General features: G+C 54.8%; 1 protein-coding gene across 1 annotated transcript; it reads left to right on the top strand.

The window, feature by feature from the left end:
* Positions 1–4,330: 4,330 nt before the first annotated feature.
* Positions 4,331–6,108, top strand: GCG54_00000248 (uncharacterized protein; the record flags this gene model as incomplete). Its single annotated transcript, XM_045400389.1, has 4 exons — positions 4,331–4,416; positions 4,527–5,381; positions 5,504–5,798; positions 5,863–6,108. 4 exons carry the CDS (start codon positions 4,331–4,333, stop codon positions 6,106–6,108), a joined length of 1,482 nt encoding a protein of 493 aa, XP_045262040.1.
* Positions 6,109–13,077: the final 6,969 nt, after the last annotated feature.

Raw genomic sequence — 13,077 nt, 5'->3', positions numbered from 1 at the left:
GATCGTGTGTGCGAGAAACAGCCGGCTGGGCTTGTCTGTGCATCCGGTCCGGACCTCTGGCAAGAATAGCCTCCATGTCGTCCGAAGACCAGCAGAAATGAGACGGGAAACTACGGACCAGTTGATTGATGGAGACTCAAATGTCAAATCTCCACCGCCGTGCCGCAGCCCTCGCTCCGCAGGACGACAAAGCATGGGGTTTTGGTGGCTCTTCGCTTGCTCGGTCCAACGTCTGGTCAAAGTCAATCAACCTTGGATGGCGATCTACAGACTACGGGAAATATTCGCGCCCTCTTTGCAAGTGCTAACCCCGGGGCCCGTTATCATCACCAAAACAGCATTCGCCCCGGCCAGGGAAGGCAAGGATCATGGCCATCATGGAACGTCAACCCTGTCGGTCCTGTCGTCGGAATATGGCAGGTCAGACTGAAGAATGCGAGTGCAAAAGCAACGGCGCTGCGTCTGCCACTGTTCTGTCTGCACCATTCATCAGATATCAGAATCGTCAGAGCAGAAAAGGCCATCCAACCACGACTTGTATTGCATTGTATTGTGTTGCTCTGAACTGCAATAGTCAAGCACACCTCGCGTCACTTACTGCATGCACATACGCACGCACACACACATTCACAAACACACCCTCTCTTCGGATGCTCTCATCCTCGCTCGATAATCTCCAGGGTGGAGAGCGAAAGCCATGTCCGTTGCAGACAGGCTGGAATTAAGAGGGAGACAAGAAAGACGCGAGAAGCGTCCCGGTCTGTTCGGAGGATCGATCAGTCGAGGCACCTGCAGGTCCGAGAGAGATAAGTTGCGCGGTACGGGTACGAATGCCATCTTACGAGATACAGACGAGAGACAGATACAGATACGCATACAGCCCCCGCTCCCCCCAGGCTAGCAGCAGAGGCTGAGGAAGAAACAGAGAAACACAAGCCGTAGCAGACAGTCTGCGTGCCTCCGCTCCGCTACGTGCGGCGGCATGCTTGTCCCAGTCTGGTCTGGTCTCTGCTTGATAATGGGCCAGACAAGAGACGAGTATCCATAATAAGCAGCGCAAATGCTTGTTCATCCGCTCGATTTGACTCCACGCCGTCCGCTCGTTTGTCAGATGCGAAAACTGGGGGTCTTGACAATGGCCCAGGCCATTTTCGGGCAAGGGTTTCGTCAGTGCGCGCGAGCCTTCCTCACGCCTACGAATAGCTACGAATCTGCTGCGTGGAGGTTCCTGTTTCTCCAATTTTTCGACAGGATTTTACCCCTCCCACCACAAGTTTTGCGGGCCTGCGGCTAAAGGTGCCAGTCGCATTGCCAGCCCGTCCATGTTGCTGTCTGTTTTTACTGATGGATGCTTGCTGGCTTGCCTGGACTTAGCTGCTGCCGTTGCTGGTGGCCTGCTGCTGTTGCTGTCGAAATCCCATCTTTTCTCTCATCTCGTTTCGTCTCCCGTGCCCGTCTACTCGTCTGGTCCTCTTGCAACTCTCCGGCCAGTTGATTTGACACCATCTAGCCTGTCTAGGTCAGATCCATGTCTCCGTCCTTCTTCGACTGCTGCAACTGACCAGGTCAATTCCTGTGTCTTTTCCGCGCCAGGTATCTTGCAACACCATCGACGGAAAGGCTCTCTGTTCCTGGTCCTTGTCGCCAGCAGCTCCTCCAGGCGTCTGCTCCCCACCTTTGTCTCTGGATGTGCAGATGGCCGGTCGTACTCAAACGAATGATGGAATCTGCCCACCCGAGTAGTGGATCTCCAAATCTCGCCGTGCTGCCATTTTCCACAACAACTAGCCGCTCAACCACGGAGACTGGAGAACAGTCACCAACCAAGAGCAAAAGGACCCTCCCTGGTGCGCAGGGTATGGCGTTATTCGCGCGCTACACTAGGCTCTGGCAGGTATCATCCATCCAACAAAAAAGCTGCTAACCTCTTCTCGTCGCCCGTCGTCGCCTCCTCGTCCTCGCTGCCCCTCTCAACTCTTCAGGCCCGTCTCCTCTCTATCCGTAGCCTCCACAGGCCGCGGTCGTTTCGCTCCCATCCCCACCAGATCGCCTCCGCCCTGTGATTCGCGCTTCCCCAGTCGTCCGTCCATAGGACGATGGGGGCCAACAGGAGCGAAGGGAAATAGAGAGAGGCGAGCAGGGACCAGCAGCTCCAGCCGCCTCTGACTGCTTACCTGTATTATCGTTTCGTTCCAACCTAGGGTCGAGGATCGAGGGTCTAGGACGCCGCCCGTGGTCCGTGTTCCGTGGTTGACTCCATTGTCGGAGCTAGGTAATGACCAGGGAAGATGGGAAGCGCAGGGCAGGGCAAGGCACCTGGTGGCCCCCAAACCTGCTTCCGTTGCCATTTCGTGCCGGTCGACGGCGCACGACGGGAGCGAAGACTCACTTCTCGGTGGTGAGGTTGGCGAGATGGGAACCAAAACCATGCTATGCAAGAACGTATCGGTACGCTACTGTTCGCAAGTGCTGATGCCAGGCCGATGCGATGCGTCAACCGGGAGAAAAAAAACCTGCCAATACCAGGGCCTATCCGACTGTTCTGCTAAAGAAGCGTCGTCCCAACACGGAGCCACAAAAGCCAGCCTCTGGGTCCCCCATCCACAACCCCAGCACAAGCACAAGCCCCAGCCCAAGCCTAGCCGGTCGCCAATCCAGCCCATCTTAGAGACAAGAGGCAGCAGACTTGCAGCATACATGGCAGTAGTGGTGGTGGTAGCGGCAGCGGCAGACGCAGGCTGGAAAGGCAGGCAGAGAGGGCACTCGTTGTGTGTGTGGGAGGGCAGTAAAAGACAGTGAGAGAGCGATACCTGTATCGTGTGGGTGGACTCTTCCCCTCCAAGTACGCGCAAGTACCTGCCATGTATCCTCCAAACCAGACCCTTGCCGGGGTCTGCATAGGAAAGATGTCGATTTAACGCGCCTTTTGCCTCTTTTTTTCTGCAACGCCCACACGGCCGACACACGCCCCCCCATTCCACCCCCGATACAACCGCCGGCCACCCCCTCCCCTCCCCCTCTCCAATACCCTTACAGATGAACGTGATGCATACTGCCTTCTCAAGTGTGGTGTAGCTGCTAAGAAAGTCGAAAAGTCGAGGATGTGACAGTCTAGACGAGGTACCTTTTCAGACCCGTCGACTTGCCGTCCTTTAGACAACAGCACTCCATACATCCATCCCATTACATTAGACACCTCCATGCGTACTTATCATATACTTATGACCTTGTTTGGATGGGGGAGCAGCACCGTCTAATGCATTGGTGCATCTGTTCAGACAACCCATGGCATGGCTAGCAACCCACCTCGACCACATCTGGCTATATATCCTTGCCTTGTCCCTCGCCCAGCTCTTCTGACCTCGGACGACCTCATCACTTCTTCCCTTGGGTCATTGTTGTTTTTTTAAAAGACCAATTGGTCCGCGCAATGGTCTGAGTTTCCATTGTCGTCTTTCATCTCTGTATAATACCTTTGTTTGACCCCTCCTCGACCCTCTTCCTTGGCCTCCTCCTCCTCCAGCAACCCATACACGCGGCTTGGGTGTTGGACATCATCCGTCTTGCCCGTGTCACTCTTTGATACCACACACTTGAACGGACGCAGACAAGGCGCTCTAACAGTCCGATCTGCCACTTCGATCGCTTAGGTCCTTCTAGACAGAACGGAAGAAGAGACTTGGAGAGATAGAGCGAAGACAGAAAGCGAGAGCGAAAAGACGAGACGCGAGAGAGGCTTTGGAAGCAAGCTACTCGACCTGAGAGAGAGGCACGATCCTCCCCGGAAATCTCGACTACAACCCACCCCATCATCCACTGCTGTTGGCCTACGAGCGTAATACCTTGCTGGTAACAGGGAAAATTTGGGAGCTGGTGTCCAGATTCCTTCTCACACTCCATCTCCAGGCATTTACGCTGTCTTGAAGCTGCAGGAAGCTCTCAAGCGTGGTTGCCGAATTCACCACCTCAGATTCTTCACCTCAAAAGTGGGTCTCTTTCACCCGAGAACGACGACCTCTGCACCATCAAAAACGGCAGGAACCACCACCCGGCCACGAGGCAACTCGAAAATTCACCACCACAACGACCTTTGAAAGGAAGGCACGCTAAGAACCGGCACGCACACCTGCAACCGAGACCTCTTTTAAATATTTCTCCCAGAAGGCGCACACAAAAAACAAAGCCTTTTCTCCTCCACAACAACTCACCACCGCAACCTGCAACTTCTTCTCGCAGGTTTTCACAACCACTCCTCCCCTCTTCAACAGTCTTCCTCAGACTTACCCCTTCCCCCAGTATCACACACTCACAAACCAACAAATTCATCACCATGGCTTCCGTCATGGAGATCTTCCTGCCGAATCTCGGCTTTGGCTGGTCCCCCAGCGCCTGGATGTACCTCTTCATCGCCCTTTGGTAAGCACGTCTTCTCACAATCTGCCTCACCTGCCAGAACCATCTGGCTGGATTTTTCACTTGTGATTTTTGGATTTTTCCCAAGCTTCTTCCCGCTGACATTTTTCAAGGCTTCACCGATACACCCGTCTGCTCGTCCACTGCGTCAGCCACTGGGTCTACAAGTCCAAGCCCATTCCCAGCAAGCCGACTTTCACTGCCGATGACGTGACTGTCATCATCCCTACCATTCACAATGTCTTCGAGGAGCTCCGTCCTTCTCTTCTCAGCATTCTCGCTTGCAACCCTCACGTTCTGATGCTTGTCACCACCACTGAGAAGCACGCTGCTCTTGAGAAGCTTGCTCGCAGCCTTCCTCACCCCAATGTCCAGGTCTACTCCACTCCCATCGCCAACAAGCGCCTCCAGGTCTGCGAGGCTCTTCCCAAGGTCACCACCAAGATCACCATCATGGCGGACGACGATGTCACCTGGCCTTCGACTTTGATGCCCTGGATTCTTGCTCCCTTCGAGGACCCCAAGATCGGTGGTGTCGGCACCTGCCAGAGAGTTAAGCGCGTCTGGGAGGGTGACTGGTCCACTCGCATCTACAACTGGCTCGGCGCTGCTTACATTGAGCGTCGCAACTTCGAGATCTCCGCCACCCACAACATTGATGGCGGCACTTCCTGCATGTCTGGCAGAACCGGCGCCTACCGTTCCGAGATCCTCTCCAGCCACGACTTCCTCGAGGGCTTCAAGACTGAGAAGTGGGGCAAGTACATCTTGAACGCTGACGACGACAACTTCGTCACCCGCTGGCTCGTAAGCCACCAGTGGAAGACCTGGATCCAGTACGAGCGCGAGTGTGAGCTTGAGACCACTCTCGAGAACAGCACCAAGTTCCTGTACCAGTGCTCCCGCTGGGCTCGCAGCAACTGGCGCAGCAACTGGACCAGCCTTGTCAAGGAGAGATACGTCCTTACGTGAGTGCAATTCTTTTCTTCCCCTCCATAACCAATGAGCAAGGGTCCCAATCCCTGCTCACCCCAAATCTGCGCCGCACTTTGCATCGATGTCTCAGAAGGCTAACCAATCACGAATGCAGTCAGCAGCCCTGGTGCACCTACGCCCTCCACATTGCGACCTTCACGTCCTTGGCCTTCCTCTTCGACCCCCTCATCATCTTCGCCTTGTGGAAGGGTACTGCCGACTGGGACATGGAGAGCCGCAAGCAGGCTCTGTGGGCCCAGATCATCTTCGTCTTCGGCTTCACCAAGGTCGTCAAGCTCATGGGACTCTTCCGCCGCAACCCCAGCGACCTCATGTTCCTGCCCGTCTCCATCGTCTTTGGCTGGGGCCACGGTCTTATCAAGCTCTACGCCCTGTCTACCCTCAAGATGGTGAGTGACCATTCTTGGTGCATGCTTTTCTTTGTTGCCAGTCTAGCTAACACCTTGTCAACAGACCTCCTGGGGCAGCAGAGCCGACGGTGACACCAACGATGACATCCGTCTGACTCCTCGTCCCAAGCGCGCCATGAGCTTGACCACTCCTCCTGGTGGCGACCTCGTCCGCTACCGCATGACCGAGAAGGTGGTCTCCGAGTGGCAGGAGCCCCGCAGACCCCAGGCTGTCCGGATGAACACCCATCCCGCCAAGGGCACCAAGCCTCACGTCACCTTCTCGCTCCTGGAGCACCCTTCGGGTTAACGAAAGCATGACCTTTACTTTACGAATTATGAATTTGCAACGAATGGAATTTGCCAGAGGTGAAACGGGACTCTGGCTGGGTGACTCCCTACTTTTCGGGAGAGGGAACATGGGAGGATTGTTTGGTCGCGGTCACCATTTCGACAGCGACATCATCGCCTTTTCTTGCGACCTTTTTTTCTCACCGGAAAACAAAATCACCCACCAAAAAGGTTACTGAGGCGGGGGGAAAAGTTGTGTTGTCCTTACTTCTCTTTCTTTTTTTTCTTTCTACGATGGATACACACACGGTCGATCGCATACGGAAACGGAACCACAGCACAGCAACATTGTGTGTCGGATCATAATCATCCATGGCATCATTGAAGCAGCATGCATGGGAGGGCAGAAGGGAGGGTTATGGGTTTGGTCATCTGTTTCTGGAGACGATTTTGGTCTCTGGAATTTCTCTTTACCTTTTTTTGCCAAAAACTAAAAGGGGGGAAAGGGAAACGGTGGATCGTTGGCCTTTGTGATTTCTCTATTTCTCTGTTCCTGTTCATTTTCCGGTTTTTCATCATTCCCGAAAAGAATAGCGGGAAGGGCATCGCGCGGCGGGCGGGCAGGCAGTTTGACTTTTTTCATTTCCCCCAAAGACCTCCAAAGAACGGCGGCACTTTCTTTCTGTTATCCATTGCGAAACCAAAAAAGAGGCGAGACAGACAGACAGAGAGAAGAAGAAGCATTAGACCCGTATGGTCTCTTATTACTACTATTATTACTTCATGGTTTTCTCCTCTCTCATCAGACGATAAGCTTTCCGTAGACTGTGAAGAAATGAAAGCATTCTCAACACTGTTGTCCTTGAAAACACCATGCGTGAGATGACGATTGTGATGTCCGGCCGAGCTTATTTTTCACCAAAACACCATGCTTCAGATGATGATCATCATGATGGTATTTCGTCACAGCAGGTACTTCGTCATGTCACGGCAAGCTGCAGTTGTCAAAGGAGAAATGCGATCTACCGAACCAATAAGGAGATACGAACATCATCAACCTAGCACACGACGTCCGCGTTGACGAACCGGGGGATCGACCTGCTGCTGCTACTTGGTACTGCTTGTTTCTCGTCGGGAACGAACACCCCCTCCCCGATCGGACTAAGGCTGGCAAGGCAAGGCAAGGTATCGTGCCTTCCCACGCGGTGGGCCGTTACACAGCAGATGACTGCGTCTTCGTATCCATGTCCGGGGATGAGGTTCCGAATGTCCTATGGCCCCCAATAATTATCGATGATACGCGCAGCAGACGCGGTTCCGGGGAACCCGCGATATCTGGCTTCCTGCGATGACGGGTTACACAGCATGGGGGTAAAGGGGAGCCACAGGTGCCAGCTAGAGAAAAATCTCCGGTTCGTGATGAGGGAGAGATATCACCCTTTCTGGGGGGTTGATGGGGAAATCCCACGGCTGTGCCATGTTCATGCGCCTCGTTTACGGTCGTCACGGATGGGAAGGTGGTGGTGGGTTTTGGGTGTGGAGGTGTCGTTCTCCAGTGTCTTTGTCTTACATGACGTCTCTGTTTCCCAGCTCTGGTGGAGTTCGGACCAGCTAAGGTAGGAAGGGGAGGGGGGAGGGGGAGGGGAAAGGGGGTGGATGACAGATTGCCGACGAAGCACGAGGCTCTCGGAGGAGAGATTTGGCCCGGGCCTGTCTCCGCTCTATTTGATGGGTATTTGGCTCATCCGGCTCATCCACAACGGTGACAACAACACTGGTGGGCGGTCGTTTGTTGCCAGGACTCTTGTTTCGTGGTGGTGGTGTTGTTACCGAATCGTGAGAGTCCATGTGCCCCTCTGACTCTGAGTGTCGTTCTTCGTAGGCTGTGGCACAATGTCTCGGTGGCGGGCTGATTGGGGGTGGGCTAGCCTGGTCAAGAGGATGTATGGTGCGCGTACTTTCTCTCTGTCTCTTTTCGTGGCTGGTGATTGAGAGATCTCACACACCCCTCCATCCCTACTAGCCCATCGAACGGTTCGAGACTTGGCTCGATCAGGACGAGAGCTCTCCAGACTAAGCGGACGGACTCAGATACTTGAAGGTTTCCCGTCTCCACTCTCGACGGGTAGAACAGGCAGGTGACGACTTGAATATACGTAAAAACCCCGCAGGCCGGCAATCTTTGGATCGAAAAATCGTACTGCTGCTGTCGGAAAGAAGATGGTGGTCCGACTCACAAGACGAAAAGAGCTGTGCCTAGCAGGTACCGGATGTTGGTTCGTTAGGAGTACGAAGACGAGTCGTGATGGGTGGATGGGTGAGATGAGATGGCCAGACCAACGGTCCAATCAAGACATCGGAAGCTAGGCTTCGAGGTCAAGAGATGAGGTTTGGCAGCCTTCTCGACGGACTGGGGATACCGTCCAGCGGCCTTGTTTACGTTATCGAGCAGCCCACCGTGTGCTCCCATGCTCTCGAGCATGCCTGGGTTGCCCCTCCCCCTCCCTCCCATTCATACCCCTGGCCCTGATGCTGCTGCAGGTGGACGAAAAGAGGTCCATTGATGACATAGGTGAGCCTGATTCCAATCTGATCGTGTTTCGCACTGGACTTGATTAATATGGATCTGTGTTTCCTGACCCCTCTTATATGGGGCTAGATGTAGTCTATGCTAGACATCGCACGTCGGGATGGGGGCAGTCGGATGGAGACACGCACGACATGATACAGTCGAGAGCGCGCGTATCTTGATGTCTTTGCAGAGCTGCAACAGATCGGAAGCGGCATTGTGGGGAAGGGAAACAAAAGAACTCACTGCTCAATGTCTCATTTCGGTGGTAGGTTGTGTGCATCCCGAAGCCGGGCTTCCAAAGAGCCGATATGTTAGAGACGCAAGCGGTCGTCACAGAAGTCGGACTAATAAGGTGCTGTGTGGGCTGAGTTGGTGGGCTGAAATCCTGGCAGCCGTGTGTGTAGAATTTGAGTTGAGTCGTGTGCGTGTGCGTCGCAATCAAGTTGAGAAGACGTATTAAGCACAGGGAGTTTGCGGCGTGAAGGAAGTTCTAGGCCTTCTGCATTGGGGTTCTGCAACGCCTGCAACGTCTTGAATCATGGCCACAGGTTGGAGTATTCTGTCGTTTATTGTCAATGCCAATGCCAATCCGTCGTCCATAATGAGAAGTGAGCGACAACAGGCCAGTGATGGTTGGTCGCGACACCACAGTGTGCTGCGAGAACTGACTAAGGCTGGTTGGTGGTCGAGGGGAGAAAAAAAAACCCTTTTGCCAGAGATTTCTTGGGTGCGGTCTCTTGTTGGTTTGTTGGCAGGTCTTCTCCAACTTGATGGTGCCACACGCTCCATTGTGAGGTGACGGAGGACGAACCAATGCGACGGCACGAGTCAAGACGCATTAGGATGACGGCAACCGAAAGCCCGCAGGGCAGGAAATAGACGGAAATGCGGCGCGGTAGCAAGGCGAAGGGAATTGCCGCCGGACAGGATCCGTATGGAAGAAAATAGTCTGCCCATGGCTCCGATATTGACAGGCCCCGATTGTGTCAAAAGTGTCAGTAATAGCGACGGCGCAAATGGACGAGGGCGAAACGAAAGGCAGGACGAGGACGGTTCAGCCAACGGACAGGACAGGATCGGACGAGCGGGCCTGAGACGAGGAGCTAGGAGCCACAGGCGCCGAGAGCGCGATGGAATGTCTAGCGTGGCTGGAACGAGTGTATGGTTGATGATGATAAGACGGTTGTTAGCCTCTCTCATCTGCATCTGCATCGGGGTCTGCGACTGCGTCTGTGTCTGCATCTGCATCGTGCTACCATGATAAGATGCCGCGCCGTGGCCGTGGCATTGATTGCCATCTTCATTGCCTGCCAGCCAAGCCTGTTGCCGTCGTGCGCACGGTCGTTGACATGTCATACCAGGCTCCGCCGCCACGGCAATTTGTTGTCTTTTTCCGACTTGTAGACGAGGTGCAAGGGACATGATTGTATGTTTTGGGTGTGGAATAGCGATGCCCGCGACGATCTGGGCCCTTGGAACTGCTGAGAGTCAGAGAGTGGCAGAGCGCACGAGAGGACGTGGAGGACGGTGGAGTTTGAACAGCGAAGAGCGACAACGACGACGACGATGTGACCCGCGGACGGCACTGGCACTGGCACTGCTGGCAGTGACACTGGACGTGGACACTGGAGCGTGTTGTTGGTGGGGAAGGAATAGACTGAAAGCACAGGCCACATTGTACTCGGCGCACGGGCATCGACGACGATGAACGGGAAAACGGGCAGGGACGAACGAGGTACTTGCGGTCCCTTGAACGCACAGGCGGCCGCTGTATCTCCACGACCTGGGCAGGTACCTACCTACCTACCTACCTTGCCTTCCGCCGTAGGTACGTGCTTGCCTCTTGCTTGCCCTCTCTTTCCAACAGCCGCAAGGCAAGGAAGGTCCTGACCTTGCTCCAGCCTCAGATTCTTTCCTCTCAGCAGGCAGGCAAGCAGGCAGGTTCTTCCCTCACCTCATGCTTTGCCTGGCCCGGCCTGCCCTGCCCTGCCCAGATAGCCAAATACAAGCTTGGTCCAAGGAAGGAAACAAACGCAGCAGTACCTTAGACAACCTGAGGTTGGATGGACTCACCACCTCACCACACCTTCTTCAAAGAATAATCAATGAAGAGTTTTCTTTACGATGCCGAAACGCGCAATCCCTCTCCACCGGCAGTCACATCTCAGCTTCTTTCCGGCCTCAACATCATCACATCATGTCATCTCTGCGCCCTCGCCCTCGGTGCGTCCTTCTTCTCCATGCTTCTGCCGCACTCTTGTTTCTCTTTTTAGGAACCGAACCAGCACCTGTCTCTGTCCTGGGTGCAGAACTCCGTTGCATGGGCGAAAGAGATGAAGAGGATATGTCTCCTCAGTGCAACCCACCCTTGCCTGCTGCCGCGCTTATCCTCTTCCTCTTGGACCTGCGTCTGCATCACCCATGCGAACCGGGATCATCGCAAAGAGAGGGGGTGGGGTGCCCAACCGACGAAGCCATTCCCATTCCCATGTTCGTTCCCACCTCACTCAACTACGCTCCACAGATTGCCTTGCCTACATTGCCTACCCAGGTACCGCGGAAGTACGAACACACCCACCACTCCCTCCTACAGACAAGGTACCTGCTGCACAATACAACAGATACCTGGCGCTACAAACTACCTGAGCAGTGCCCTGTGTAGCTACGCAGTGCCATCCCACCATACCACCACCCCCTCGCTGCCCGTTTGGGGCATCTGGTGATCTCGGTCTTTGAATCCCCTTCAGATCTGGGGACATTGAGACCGACCTCCTCCTACCAACAAGTACCTTGCTGGACCACCGATGTTCCCTACCTACCTACCTACCTACCTACCTACCTACCTACCTACCCGCGCTTCTTGTCGGCTTCGGACGAGCACGATGACTGCCACCCCCATGACCTCACCCGACCATTTCTGTCCGCACCGCGCAGCAGCGAGAATTCGAATATGTCGGCTTCGCCGTACCTTGGAACCGGCGGAATGTTGGTCTCGGCCAAGTCTACATTCGGATGAGCCAAGAGCCTCTATTTCGACCGACATGTACGAGGTTGCAACGCTACGTAAGCTAGCTAGTTGGCTATCCGAGTCTAAAGCAGATCCTTCCACCTCGACACCCGCCAGCTACGGAGTACACCTTGCCTCACCTCATCTCACCTTGACCACACCTTAACCGCACCTCAACGCTCACCCACCCACTCCTTGGCGACCTACGGCCCTTTGGGGTTCCCACCATGCCCAGATCGTCATCTCCCCGACACCCAAAGTGCCATTCTCAGCAACGCCATGCCCATTCTCCAGCGGGTAAACAGATGAACATCAGGTCATCAGCTCCAGCTCCTCAGCTTCAATTGCAACGACAAACCCTAGCCCTGACCCTCGTCACGATCCTCCGCACGCCCAGAGCTTGGAGGCTGATCAGGGCCAGGAGACGGTGGAGCCAATCAGGTGGACCAGCGTCGTCTTCGCGCCGTCTCCAATGTACCATACTCATCCCGTCTTGCCGACGTGTAACGCAGGACGGACACTTTGCTGCTCGAATCATCATTTCTGAGAAGCTATAGACTCTCGCGTTACAGGAACACTTTATGCGCTGTGAGGGTTAACACAGCACTTGGCATCAACTCCAGCAGCTTTGGCCATTGAAAACAAAAAAACCCAATGCATCTGCGTCAGGGTCCGCCCCGCGACCGTGATCCTGCGGCTACAGTAGGAAATGGTTGACATCAACTTGCATCTCAGTCGTTCATGCCCCCAACCGAGATCCGCCGGGGAAGCACCTCGCACGATCCAGGCCGCGTCGCGCGCCTGTAGTCTTGCGCGCTATGCCACGTCTGCCTGTCAGCAATCTGCTCTCCGCAAACTTTGTCCGTAGCAAGCCCGGATGGGCAGGCTCACGATCTTCCCGCCCTCGCGTCGATTCGAGGACACTGGCTGGGAGGAGGGGTGGATGGGGACCTGCTGGAGCAGTTCCCCTCCGTGTCCAGGCATCCCCGCAGGATAGCATCATTCCATCACGACATCGACCGGGCCAGCTCTTCTTCAGCGACCAGGGTCTGTCGTGTCCCTTGCACCTGCCAGCGAAATAAATATGGGGAATTTGACCACGACAACCAAGAAAAAGAAAGGAAATGGCAGAGCCTGCATCTCGAAAAAATCCCGGCCCAGGAGGGGGAGCCCACTTCACCATCCTTGGTTCGCTGCGACCTCAACGTACATTATCATGCAGGTTCGCGAGACTCGGAACCAACAATGGCAAAGACCTTCCAACCCCCAACTGGCCGTCAGCAATCCCTCGATCCACACAAGCATCTTCGGCGTTGTTGAGCCGTTGAAGAATATGTCGCCAGGGTACGTGTAGTTACCAATTGGACCTTGCCTCGAGATTCTGATGTTCAGATCGTCTGGTCTCGTCC

Source organism: Colletotrichum gloeosporioides (genome assembly GCF_011800055.1).
Source record: "Colletotrichum gloeosporioides strain Lc1 chromosome Unknown consensus_59, whole genome shotgun sequence".
NCBI classification, from domain to species: domain Eukaryota; kingdom Fungi; phylum Ascomycota; class Sordariomycetes; order Glomerellales; family Glomerellaceae; genus Colletotrichum; species Colletotrichum gloeosporioides.
The sequence above is the reverse complement of the archived record's forward strand: the minus strand, read 5'-3'. Positions and strand labels throughout refer to the sequence as shown.